We start from the raw sequence: 13,821 nt of genomic DNA, 5'->3' as shown, positions 1-13,821 counted from the left end.
ATGCTATGATACTTTTATTGAGCCAGTAAAGGTCTGTGTGCTGAATAGTGGCCACCATAAATATGTCGTACCTCATAGGGCTAAACACTGTAATGGAAGAGCATTATTATAATGAGAAAATGATGAATAGAGCCCTGCCATAATATGACATGCTCTTCTTGATTGTGGCTTGTTTTATAGGTGCACTCAAAATAATTCCATAGGGGAAGAAAAATAGGAGCTCAGAAAAAATGGTTTAACTAAGCTGATTAAAATACATATTGCATTTACAAGCTAAGCCTTTTCCTTAGTGACTCTCTGAATTACTAAGTGCCTGACAGGAGGCAAATAAAAAAGTCACTGTGGTGAAACCATATGCTAGTGAATGATCCAAATGCTGCTACTGCATCCTCTGGACTGAGTAGGTCCAGCAGGTTCCTGTTCCCTGTTTTGGGGATAACAGAAGGTGGTAAGTCCATGTCACAGTGACCCTCTATTCCTGCCTTTTCTGTGTTCCTGATTTGCTTCCCCATGCCTCCTCTGATAACTGAAATCTGGGGAAGGTACCTATCCCAGCCTTCTAGAACATGAAGGTGAAGAAACATATATGCAAACATAGTGATTTTTTTTTTCCTATTAAAAACACTCAGTATGTGTTCTTCATTCTTAGCCAATGTAGATACTGAGTGTCATATGGAAGATTTTTTGAGCAAATATATGTAAAGCATCTTTGAAAGTATATTTTTTGAAAAACAGACACTGAGTTTCCTGGTAGAGGAAGTGGTAATGATTCTGGCTTTACATTTTTGCATTTTTAAGGATGGGAGGCTGGGCTAGAGTAGCCCTACAGCATGGGAAGATGAATAACAGCTAGAAGTAGTCAGATTCTCTGTGATTCTTTTGGACTCACTAAACAGGCATCTTTGTGAAACAATATTTGAACAGTCACTGTGCTTGAATGCATTTCTAATTTTGAGTGATTTTACTACCTCTGAAATTGACTGCTAGAGAGAGAGGAGCCATTTCCAAATATGGTGAAATCTGTAGAGCAAGTAAGCGTTTTTAAGCATCCCCTTCAACTTTTATGTATTGCAGATAAAGCCATCTGTACAGTAGCAAATATATTACTTTGAAAATTGAGGAGTAACAAACTTAAGGAAGTTTTATAGGGCAATTATACAACACCAGGAAGTCTTTTATTACTTTTACATGAAAAATCCTCCTGGTGTAGTTGCGTTTCTCCTGTCAATCTCTAGGCTTTGGGTGCTCTTTTAAGCAAAGTACCTGTTTTCAAAGGAGGAGATGGAAATGTTGTTTGGCTGAGTGGATCAAAGTGCTTCATAATAAAAGTAGTTTTAATTCAATAAGAAGCAAGAATTTATCATAGAGCATAGTACTTTCTTCTGTCCTGACCCTTTGTCAGCAAATTTAGTAGCCCAGGCCTGCAGAGTTCATGACCTACTCCATGAGGGCAAAGTAGAGGCTGTGTGCAGCAAGAAGTGATCACTCGATAAATTCAGTGCAGTTTTACATGTGTCTACTCACTAGCCATGTAATGATAGGTGACAGGATCTGAAAATGTAAACTCTCTGAGCTTAGTTTAGAGCATGTATTCCAGCTTCCCTCTCATTTGTTAATTTTTTTTCCATGGCGCTTTCTTGAGCCCACATGCTGTAAACTGTGCTTGTTGTTGAAGAGTTTTTGCATAAAGCAATGACTATAAAGTCAGAAAAATGTTTCAAATAGTGGTTGTCTTCATTGAGATACATCAGACCTTTGAGTGTAATCATAGGTAGGAATGCAAAATATTCTGCACCATGTTTTCATTTTGTTGCATTTTGAATATCTTCTTCCTCTTACACGTTGCGGAAAGTAGAAGAGAAATAAGTCTCTTGATGAGTGAGACTGCAGCCAGTCAGCCACACAGAACTGGATGGCAGGGCAAACTGAAAAAATTATTCTTAACAATCCTTTGGCAGACAAAGGGAGTGATGGAAGGGAGTGTCTGTCTCCTGTTGGATGCTTATATGTTCGGAAATTTATCTTGCTAACTTGCTTTTTCCATTCCTGCAAGTGTTATCCTAGGATTCATAAATAAGAGACAAACCAGTTTACTTGGTAGACATAAAGGAGGAGGAAGAAAATATCTAGGCTGATCCCTGTTGACATGTGTTTATATGATGCAGTTCAAAGCTTCAAAAAAAATTCCATGAGAGATTTAACTATGTAAATATTTGTTAGTTGCCAGATTTGAAAATGAGGAAAATACAACAGGTCAAATCCTGAAGCATTAACGTAATTCTCTTAAACCAGCTCCAAATGGGAAAACTTCAACTTGACCATAAATGGATTGGAGTATCTTATTGTTTTAAATCTCCTTTCCTGTTCCTGATGTGTGCAACATCCTAAAAATGTTGCTTAAAAATCCATGTTTCCTGTGGAATGATTTCTACTGCATTACACTAAGTTTTTGAGGGAGAAAAATACCACACACTAGTTTGTGATGAAGCTGCAATTAGCGTAAAACCATAATCTTCAAAGTAACATAAGGCTTTCAGCTTTCAGCTGCATAAAGCATATTCTTAATAATGCACAGACAGGATGCTCTGGGATGTGAAAAATGAAAATAAGTATATCGGATAGTCTGGGGCATCATACTTTCTGTCCTGTTTTTGCATTTATTTATGCCAGAAGCCTTGTTAAAAACAAAATTTCAAACAATATTTTTAGTGGTTAAGTCCTCACCAGAGTATGTAGAGATTCTACAATCTGATCTCTTTTGTTAAAATACAAAATCAGTTTCTCAGCATGGTAAGCTTGAAAATTGCTGTACTCTTGGATTACCCTATGTATACTTTTATGTACCCTTGTGCACTTCTGAAATAGGCGTTTATTATTTTTTTAATCAATTTTCCTCATTAAATTAGGTAATCTCTGGGTTTTGTTCAGATTTATTTTGTAAAAGTGTAGGAATAATTTTATAAGCATGGAAGTTATTAGAATTAGAAAAAAATATATGAATGCATCATTTATGTGGGGAAAAAATAAGAAATTGACATTGTCTTTAGGTTCCTTGATCACGAAGATTTCTTAGGTATTTGAGACTACTATTTTATATTTTAGAATTTCTTCATATTTTGTAAGAATTACAGTAATTTTTGGATGCTATTTAAAAAAAAAAATATTGCAGAGAAGTGTTTCACCTGCTCAGAGACTATTCATCAGCTTAGGAGAGTGTGTTAATTTTATAGCTGATCCCCAATACCCAGCAGCACATGACACAGCTGCCCTGTCAGGGTTACTCATAAGCACAGCCTCCTACCTTATTCCTGTTAAGTACCAGTTACTTGCACAAGAAGTTCCCTTGAAATTATTCATGTGAGGAAAAAAAATGCCACTCATCTTGATTAAGGTGCCCATGGTGACAACAATAGAGACAGGACATTCATGGCTGGATAGGGATAATGCTAACCGAGCAGGTAGTTTGCTGGTTGAATAAAGAAGGGAGGTGTGTATGTAGACAAACCACACCACATAGAATCATAGAATCGTTTAGGTTGGACAAGACCATTAAGATCAAGTCCAATTTAAACCTACACTGCCAAGCCCCGTTAAACCATGTCCCTAAGTGCCACATCTACGTGTTTTTTTAAATACCTCCAGGGATAGTGACTCAACTTCCCTGGGCAGCCTGTTCTGATGCTTGACAACCCTTTCAGTGAAGAAACTTTTCCTAATATCCAATCTAAACCTCCCCTGGTGCAATTTGAGGCCGTTTCCTCTTGTCCTATTGCCTGTTACTTGGGAGAAGAGAGTGACACCTACCTCTCAGGGAGTTGTAGAAAGCAATAAGGTCTCCCCTCAGCCTCCTTTTCTCCAGGCTGAACAACCCCAGTTCCCTCAGCCACTCCTCATAAGACTTGTGCTCCAGACCCCTCACCAGGTTCATCGCCCTTATCTGGACACGCTCCAGCACCTCAATGTCTTTCTTGTCATGAGGGGCCCAAAACTGAACACAATATTTGAGGTTCAGCTTCACTGGTGCCTAGTGCTGGGGGGACAATCACTTCCCTGGTCCTGCTTAGAAGCATAGCACTGATACGTGTGTACCACTATAGGTTTCTGAATAACTAGCTCTTATTTCCTCCCTGGTCCTGATAGAAGCATAGCACTGATACGTGTGTACCACTATAGGTTTCTGAATAACTAGCTCTTATTTCCTCCCTGGTCCTGATAGAAGCATAGCACTGATACGTGTGTACCACTATAGGTTTCTGAATAACTAGCTCTTATTTCCTCAAACTTCTGTATCTAATACTATACCTGGGAGAGATTCCTGCTGATCTGAATAGCGCTGGGGAAAGGAGATGGCACTGCCTGTGCCATCTGACATACCCTTGGTGTAAAGCTTTCCTGGCTGTAACACTTGGAATGGTATTTCACAAGGGCCAGCTATGACCTGCATTCACACTTCATGGGAGCTAGGTCCTCTGCCTACCCTTCATCCTACCCTGGCTTCTGCGTTTGTGTCCAAAACTGGACAGTGGACTACTGAAGTGTGATACGGTCCTTTCCATTAAGCTCATTAGGCTTTAGATTCAGTCTGATGAGATTTTAATGAATATTTTAAACTTCGTGATTGCCAAAGCTATGCTATGGATTGCGAAGGTATGTCCCCACTTGGTTTTCATTGCCATTTTACTTCTCAGTTCAAGACAACTACCTCTGTGAGTAAAGTAGTACTCGCCACAAACAGGGAGGTCAGTATCCTGCAGTTTTATAGAAGGCATCCCTTCTTTCTGAAGAAAGAAAAGAACAAAATAACATTATAATGCCACAATCTTAGGATAAAAAATTTAGCAAAAGGAATTTGGCTTAAAAGAAGAACAATGAGTTATAATTCTTATTGAAATTTTTCTTGATGTTTCAGAAACATGTACTGAGAATGCTAATGCACAGCAGATATCTAATTATAGCAACAGGTATTTAGATTTAATGTGAATATCTCTCTTTGAAAACAGGTGGTGCTTCTGTCATGGCAGCTTCTGGGTCTTTGAAAGTGCATAGAGGGCACAGTTTCCAAGCTGGTGAGTATAGTGGTTATGAAATATATTCGTAATCTTAAATTAGTTTAAACTTAAATTATTTAAAACTTCAGAAAATGTTAAAGGTAATGTATAGCTTGACTCCCTGTTATAAAACTTAGGTATTTCTTTGTTGTTTTTTTTTTTTTTTGCTTTGCAAGGTTTTTGTTAGAAAGGCACTGACAGATGGGATAAGTTTAGAAGAGGCAGTGACAGATGAGATAAGTGTCAGAGCATAGGCAGTAATCTTATTCACAGCAGTAAAATGCTGCCAGCACTTTAACAAAGGGCACCCACCAAAAAAACCCACCTCAGGCCATGAAAAATCCTGTATCCTGGCAATGACGTGGTGGGAAAAAAAACCCTACCACATTTAAAGATACTTCTTCATGATAATGGAGAAAGAGACAACACAACACCAGCAGATACAATTATGAGAGTTTGTAATTCAGAATTAAACCAAATATGTTCGTTCTAGTGGCATAGCATTTTTGTTTGTGTTGTTTGAACTGTGCTGGAGTCTGAAATCATGAGAGAACCAACCTGGGCATCTTTTTTCAGCTTAGTGCTCGGGAAGAACTGATGATGTTGTGCAACCTAGCCTCTTGCAAAGCTGATGATTTCCATTTGGAAAGCAGTTATCTTTGGAAGGGCCAGTTTAAGCGTTCTCTGCGGAGCTTTGTCAGAAATCAAGAAGTTAGCCATCATGCTGGAGGTGGAATTTTAACAAGAGTCTTCCAGATGCTCCCAAGATCACCCACGCACTTCTCCCTGATTCATGCATTCCAGACAGCTTTGCTCCCACATTGATGTACAGCAAAACACAGTGTTGGCTTCAGTGGCCTTCAGTGTGAATACTTGTAAAAATGCCCTAACATTTATTTCCTTGCTGTTGCACTCATTAGAAAACACTGGCATCACCACCACACACAGGTCAGCACCGTTTATACTTTCTGAGATTTTTTTCAGTATGATTATTCAGTTTAGAAGGCTAAAAGTCAAAATCAGAAAATTATATGCTTTTTTTTCATTGTGCAAATTCCTAAATCCAAAGCTGTTGATGGTGTTCCTATATTCTAGGTCCAAAAGGTGGTTATGAGATGCTGACACTTCCTGCAGAACCTGGAACTCCTACTAGCCCTGAGGAACCTGGTGAGTACAGGTCTTTGCAGCCAGTTGCATCAGAGGCTACTAACATCTTCTGTTTCTTTTTCTTTTTCCTTTTCTGTTGTGAACTCTTTTAAATGTTTATTTTTGAAGTGCTGCCCTTTGAACATGTCGGCTTTACATGCATGCTCAGATGCACGCACACACACACTTATCTCAGGGTTTATGGTGTTGGTTTTCTTTCTGTGTTATTTATCACACATTTCTGAGAATGATGCCTACATAGAGCAGAAGATATGAATAACTAACACTTGCTGAAAGAAAGGCGGAAACATGAGTTTCAAATATCATTCTCTTCTTCCCTCCCCAGTAATACTATATTATCCTTTCACAGAATCAATCACATGGGGTTGGAAGGGACCTCTAGAGATCCTCTAGTCCAACACCCCTGCCAAAGCAGGTCCACCTAGAACACATTGCAAGGAACTTGTCCAGGCAGGTTTTGAATGTCTTTAGAGAAGGAGACTCCACCACCTCCCTGGGCAGCCTGTTCCAGTGCTCTGCCATCCTCAAAGTAGGGAAGTTCCTCCTCATGTTTAGGTGGAGCTTCTTACTTTCAAGTTTGTGCCCATTTCCTCTTGTCCTGTCACTGGCCACCGCTGAAAAAAGACTGGCCCCATCGTCTTGACACCCACCCTTTAAGTATTTATAAGCATTGATCAGATCCCCCCTCAGTCTTCTCTTCTCTGGACTAAAAAGACCCAAGTCTCAGCCTCTCCTCATAAGAGAGATGCTCCAAGCCCCTAATCATCTTTGTAACCCTCTGCTGTACCCCCTCCAGCAGTTGCCTGTCCTTCTTGAACTGGGGAGCCCAGAACTGGACCTTTCTTTTTGTCCTCATTTCAGTGCCACTGCATTTTCTCTTATTCTTCTCCTGCTATTTGGTAACTATCTTTTTTTCTTTCTACCTTTCCTCCTTTGTCCTCAAGCAGTCATGAAGCCAATTCTTTCAGAATGTCTCCAAGTACATTTTGGGCTGTTTTTCTCTCAAATCCCCCCTCCATAAAGATCTCAGATACTGATCCTCTGACCCCTCTTGTAAGCGTTTTCTACTTCTGTCCACCCAGAAAGGACTGCCAAAAAGTGCTGTCTTTGTCCATGCCTCTCTGTGGGTGCCTTGTTTTCTTAGGAGGGGCTTTTGACTGTTTTGTGCTTTTCAAATAAACCTTTCTCTACAAAAAAATATAAGCCAGTTTTTAGTGTCTAATGAGGTGGTTTTTTGGGTTTTTTTATTTGAAGGAAAAATGAATAGCCAAGTATTTCTATGTTTACAAAGAAAGCACAGTTTCTATTAAGACAGCACAGACTAAACAACAGAAGACTTTTCCTTTCCTTCCATTCCAACTTGCCCAACTTTGTTCTTGATTTGTTTTTGGGTTTGTTTTTGTTTTTTTCTTTTGAGAAGAATATTTGATTGTTGCCAGGGTTTTTTTGTTCTGTGTGTTTCTTTTGCTTTTCTTGCACAAAGCCCTACCAATTAATATATTTTTCTCCATGTGTATTTCTTTTTTTTAATTCTCAGGAAAATCACTTTTCTTGTCTGCATCAGGTATGACATTCAGCTTCCTGAAACCTTTCAACTATTTAGCTCTATAGAGAAGTTTGCTAGTTTTCATGCTAGCTAGCTTTGAGGAGACTTCACTTTAACTCCTGCTACATCACTTTACTAGCGTAGAGAAAGACTTCATAAATTATCTTTTCCTTCATGACTATTCGTGATGATTTCAGTCCTTAAGACTGTCATTTTCTTACAGCTTTAACTATTTGGAATGCAGGTTTTCAATGCTATGGTTCTGCTGAATCCCTTTTGGCACGGTCAGGCCAAATTCCTTTGAAATATTTCAGACAGAATAATTGAGAAGAATTTCTAAGAATGATGTTTGGTGAAGATACAGAAATTTATTCTGCTTGATTTTTTTCCCTTTTTATTTGTTCCTAACACCTGGCTTTGGAACAACAACTTGAAGCCTGAGGGTCAGAAAAATTTCCAGTTACATCATGGATGTTCCTATGTTTTCTTTATGAAAATCTGTCAGAAAACTGCCAACTTTCCAGGCTCTTAAAATTTTGGACTGCATAGTAGACCCCTTTCATTTAAATAGTTTAAACCTTGAGAGATTATCCTGGAACCTACTATAGCCTCTGACAACTCTTACTGTTGTCTGACTCTGTATGAGATATCTCTGCTATTCATAGTTCAGTCCAAGAAGAAGTAAAAGTTCCCCTTAATAGTTATTCACAGCTGCTCTTGGATGGATATAAGTAGTCTTTCTCTCCTGAGCTCTAAAAAGCCTTAATCACCTACTGTGTCTCCCTTCACATCTCAACAGTGTCTGAATCTGCAGAAAAGAAAAGCAGTGATTTGGACAAATAAAGCTTTGATACAAGTATTATGTGAGGACAAGGAAGGGTTTAATGGGAGGCCTTCGGGGGAAGGGAGAACCTGAAAGAGATACATTTTTCCTCTGCACTCCTCTGTCCCAAATTGACTGAACAGCTGAAAGTGTCTAAGGTTAAGAACTTCAACTGGACTGCACAGGTAAGCAATTCTGGCCTGCTGAGTAGGACAATGAGAATGTGACTCAAAGCCTTGCTCAAGCACAGAGGGAATACAAGTTTGTATTTGGGTCTCCTTCTACCTTCTTTCTTCATTCCACTTCTGATAAAATTAGAATAATGGAAAGTAGGACTAGAAGAGGTCTTGAGAAATCATCCAGCAGATTAAAAAAACGTTGTCTTTAAGTCAGAATTGCTTTATAGAGAACTGTTTCCTTGTAGGTGTTAGTCTATCTCATTTTTAGAAATTTGTAGATGTAGAAATTCTTCAGCCTCTGTGGGATTTCCTCTAGTGTTCTTATGATCTTTACTATTAGAAAGGTTTTCCCACTGTCTAATCTTCTGCTTTTTTTCCTGCAATTAAAGTCTTATTACTTGGTCTGTCACCACCTGGCATCGTTCCTATCTTTTTCAGCTTGGTACAGGGAACCATAGAATCATAGAACCATAGAATGGTTAGAGTTGGAAGGGACCATAAAGATCGTTGAGTTCCAACCCTCCTGCTGTGGGCAGGGACATCCCCCACTAGACCAGGTTGCTCAAAATCCCATCCAGCCTGGCCTTGAACACTTCCAGGGAAGCTGTCAGTTCTTCCCCTTGCTTTAAACAGTTCTTCAGTCCCTGTTTTTGGGACATAATTTCTAAACTTCTAGTAGTTGCTGTCTTGCAGATGATATAATAGTTCACATCTTCCCAGAAGAGATTGCTTCATATTGGGCTTTACTAACTTGAGTTAGAGCCAAAAGCCGTGTGAGGTAGTATTACATACATTGCTTCTGTTTGAAAACTTCTGCATAGGGTTTGCTTTCTGTCACAACATAGTGGGATCCCTGGCTGTGGTCTGTGGTCGTCTGCACAGATCCTGACTTGATCAGTCTCTGAGAATCTCTTCTGTACATACCTCAGTCTTCTCATGTCCTATCTATGACTGAGGAATGTGCTGTTTGGCAAGTGGAGGTGTTGCTGTTGAATGTTTGCTTTAAGAACATTTGATGGAACATTGTGTTTTTATGAAATGCACCATTGGTCATTGGAAACAGTGTCTATAATAATATGTTACTCATTTCAGAAGGGGCAGTAGGTTATTCAGCTGATGTCCCTCCATCAGATCGACTCCACAGCGAGACAGCCACCTATGTTAATATTCCTGTCAGCCCTACTTCCAAAAAACAACTTCATTACATGGAACTGGAACTCCAAGAACCTAGCACAAGCATAAGAGGTAAGGAAGTCCACAATACCATTTCAACAGCAAAGGAAGCAGAAATGTAGTCTGTATTGGGAATCTTAATTTCTCATCTACCCATAGGCTCTTGCCAACAGAGGAGTTGAACCGTGGTACGTTTGTGGGGCAGTTCTTTTAATTGCCAACTCTTTTCAAAAAGGGTTTTACATAATGAGGTTCTATAAGACATTCCATCCCTCTGACAGGCGCATTGTATATGCACTACTTCTAAAGTGAACATTTCTGTGTCTGTGGAGTTTGACAGACAGTAATTTGCTTTGTGTTCTCAAGGTTTTCATCACATATATTAGGACTACACTTACTTAATTTTTCTTGCTTGACTTCAAAAACAGGGCTGTGGGTGGAGGTGTAAAGGGCTTGCTACTCAGGGTACTAACTCTGGAGCCATGCAGCAAATGCTTAAGAATAGAAAGCAGTGTTTTCTTCTATCTGCTCTCCATGAGGACGTGTGAAAGTCCTACAGAAAGGAAGCCATCCCAAGTATTTGATTATTATTTTTTTTTAAATCTTTTGTCTGGATCTGGGTATTTTACTTCTAATGCTTAATTTGCACAATTAGCACATAAAGATGCATTATAGCTAGCATATATTGTCATTTAGAGATGCATTCCTCCTTACAGAAAGCCCCTAATCAGGATCTGGCATTTAGTTGCTCACACTTGGTATTAATGAGTTTTCCATGTATAGTTTTCTGCTATTGAGATTTTAATTTGTGCGCTTTTAATTTCAGCAAGTTTATTAACTTTGAAATGCTAGTGCTTTCCCCTTTGGTCGTTTTTATGGCTCTAGTTATGTAAGTCTGGGCTTCTCACAGAGTTTAATGTATTTCTCTGTACAACACCCTGTTGAAATATAAAAGTGATATTTTGTCTTCATTGTAAAGACAGTGAACCAAGACATTAAGAATGAAGAGCCAGATTCCATAAACTGACATAAACTTTCCTAAATGTCAACTACCCTTCCATGCTCAACTTGTATAACTTCGAAGGTGCCTCTAATGACCATAAATACTTTATTTTTTCATGCCCAGTTTTCCCAGCCTCCAAACTTGTACATCTGCACCTATACAGAACTTTTCTGCTCCTGAACAGACCGAGCAGCTTCTATCTCCCTTATTGCCCGTTATTGGACTAAATTGTTGTTCTGTCTAAGGCTGAAGATGGTCGATCTGGTAAATGTTCAGAGTGCCTCATCCAGACAAAGAAGAATCCCTGCCAAGTGCCCTACCAATGGTGTTCTCTTTTCAAATACCACGTTATTCATTTACTTACGAGTAGCCTGATGATGAAGCCTCCCAGAAGTGGGAGAGCTGAGTTCAATTTTGTACTCTACTGTGAGGAGTAGGGGTGGAGATTCAGACCTGGGGCAGAAATATAAGTTGATTCATTTGCTTATTTGAAGAAAACCAGATAGCTGAAATATGTAGATAACAAAGCTTTTGAGATTTTATTTTTATTTTATTTTTCTCCCTCTAAAGAGCTTGCTTTAAGGCCAGACCAAGATGACCTAGGAAATATGTGAAGGAAGTGTCTCAATAGCTTAACACTGGGTCAGTTTGACCCAGGAATACAGGAAGGGTGTACTCTTTTACATGATTTCATTTGGTATTTCAGGGAGTGGATCATCACGATACGCACAGATTGACATTGCAGCCACTGAGACAGCCCACAAAGTGGGGACGCAGCACGCCCAGTGCCGGGAGGAACGCCTGCAGGAGCTGGAGCAAAAGAAGAAAGGGGCTCAGCAATGACCCAGCCAGGAGAGAACTTTTGGCTCACCATAAATTGGTACTAATTTAGCTTCCAAAAGAACGACATTTATTTTAAAAAGCACTCATACAAAAAACGAGAGTAGCTTATTGCATTTATACCAGATTCATTCCAATATCTTGATTCCCAATTGGAAAGCTGGTAGCATGAGGGGGGTGCGTGGTCTTTTTATTTTAATTTGGTCATAATATCCTGATTTTTTTTTTCATATGCAATGGCAGATGCAAGTTACCTTTTTCTATAATTCTAAAATCTTCGAGAACCTGGAACCAATTCCAGTGTTTATTAAATGGTGGCATTTTCTTTGAAAATAAAGAACTTGAATGTGTGCAGATAAGGGAATGTGAGTGCGTGCGTGGTAAGTGTACACATAGGTTTGCATGTGTGCGTATGTGTGTATGTAAGCACACATTACTGATAAAATATATGTATATATCTGAGTGTATAAAATACGTTAAACCTCTATTAATATATTAATGGACTCTTACAAAAGCAAGGAAATTCAGTGCCTGATTTTTTGCAGGCACAATTTTGTTCAATTTGTATGCTTATTTATGGACATGCTTAACTTTACCTATAAATAATTCAGTTTTGTACCTCACCAAGAGTTTGTAGCTTTGGCTAAAGTTGCTCAGATTTAAAAGCTGCAGTGTCAGGGGTGCATATGTGTATGCATACAGACAAGAGCACACACAAACAAGTTATTTAATTTAATTATGTCTATAAATCAAAATAATGCGAAGAGACATTTTGGGTGCTTCTGTTCTTAAAAACCTGTGTCAAACCATAGGCTTTGATTTCATAGTTGCTGAGTACCTGTAATTCTTAGCAATTTTCCTGGAGTTGAATATATGTATCACTTTGAAAATCAGTTCTCAGGTTTCTCACACAGAATATCATAAAATCAAGGTACTCAAAAGAAACACTTACTTTTGAAAATTGAGTCTTTTATTTATATCTCCAAAACTATCTCTATGTAAACCAGCATCAGAAGCTGATTGTCTACCTTGAATCTAAAACTTTCATTGAATAATTCTCTGCTGTCCCTAAATAGCATAAAACCAGTTCTCTGTAAGAGGATGATGTTTTCAGAGATGCTACAGAATTGAGGCACAACAGGATGTTTAATTGTAATATACGTTTATCCAGAAGTCTTTGACATCTTGCCTTTGTACAGTGAGATTGTATGATTCAAAACTTGAATTAGTTTCTTGTGGTGCACTGTCTGTGTAATTCTTGTGCTCTACGTATTTGTCCTGATAAGAAATGTTATTTAAATGAAAAGTTACAGCAGCGACAGTCCTGTACGTACAAAGAAAACAAAATTTTGGCCTGCAATAACATATGAGCTTTGGTTTCCAGAAATTATCAGGAGTAAAACCTTGGGTATTATGATTTTTGACTGTGTCCTCTTAAGATACAATCTCACAGCCCAGTTCTGTTTTTCAGATATGCATTATAATTCATGTTGGTGAGTGGAAGTTTTGTGCCAGTGAGGGTTTCGCTAAGTGACTTAGAAAGAGAGGTGGGCGTTTGATTCTGAGGCAGAATTTAACCTATACATTTATTTGAATGTAGCCTCAATAGGAATGTAAAATATCAGAAATCTCTCGAATAAATAAAAACATGTTTGAGAGTTGACAATTGCCATCGTCATTTGTCCCGTGCCAAGATGTACTCCTCTGTTTATCAGCCTAGCATATTTGTGAAGGGAAAAGAAATCTTTCATGTGAGATTCCCAATTTAAAAGATTTTTCTTATTTGACAAATGCACAATGGTGGTCTGCTACATGTTCAGTACAACTGGAATGGGTTGGACTTATGGCTCCTTGGGACCAGGACTTATAGCTCCTTTATCTAACTGAACTGCTGTTCAATTAAGGATCCTCCGCTTGGAGGACTTGCAGGGTTAGATCTCTTGCTATGCACCTATTTATATTTAATATTTAAAATGAGCACGGCTTGCCTGATGCACTGAATTGCAGTGTTTTTCATTATGATATATAATGAAGCTGTAATA

At 38.7% G+C, this 13,821-nt stretch overlaps 1 protein-coding gene across 1 annotated transcript in view; it reads left to right on the top strand.

The window, feature by feature from the left end:
- The window catches only part of DOK7 (docking protein 7), a 66,630-nt gene extending 53,275 nt beyond the window's left edge, over nt 1-13,355 (top strand). Inside the window, exons 9-12 of the mRNA XM_014966666.1 lie at nt 5,001-5,066; nt 6,144-6,215; nt 9,856-10,008; nt 11,646-13,355. Coding sequence (XP_014822152.1) covers nt 5,001-5,066; nt 6,144-6,215; nt 9,856-10,008; nt 11,646-11,782 — 428 coding nt within the window. The 3' untranslated portion in view covers nt 11,783-13,355. The remainder of the gene's footprint in view (nt 1-5,000; nt 5,067-6,143; nt 6,216-9,855; nt 10,009-11,645) is intronic.
- Nucleotides 13,356-13,821: the final 466 nt, after the last annotated feature.

The sequence above is a fragment of the Calidris pugnax genome, unplaced genomic scaffold, assembly GCF_001431845.1.
Source record: "Calidris pugnax isolate Ruff unplaced genomic scaffold, ASM143184v1 scaffold14, whole genome shotgun sequence".
Lineage (NCBI taxonomy): Eukaryota > Metazoa > Chordata > Aves > Charadriiformes > Scolopacidae > Calidris > Calidris pugnax.
This window is presented reverse-complemented; position numbering and strand designations above follow the sequence as displayed.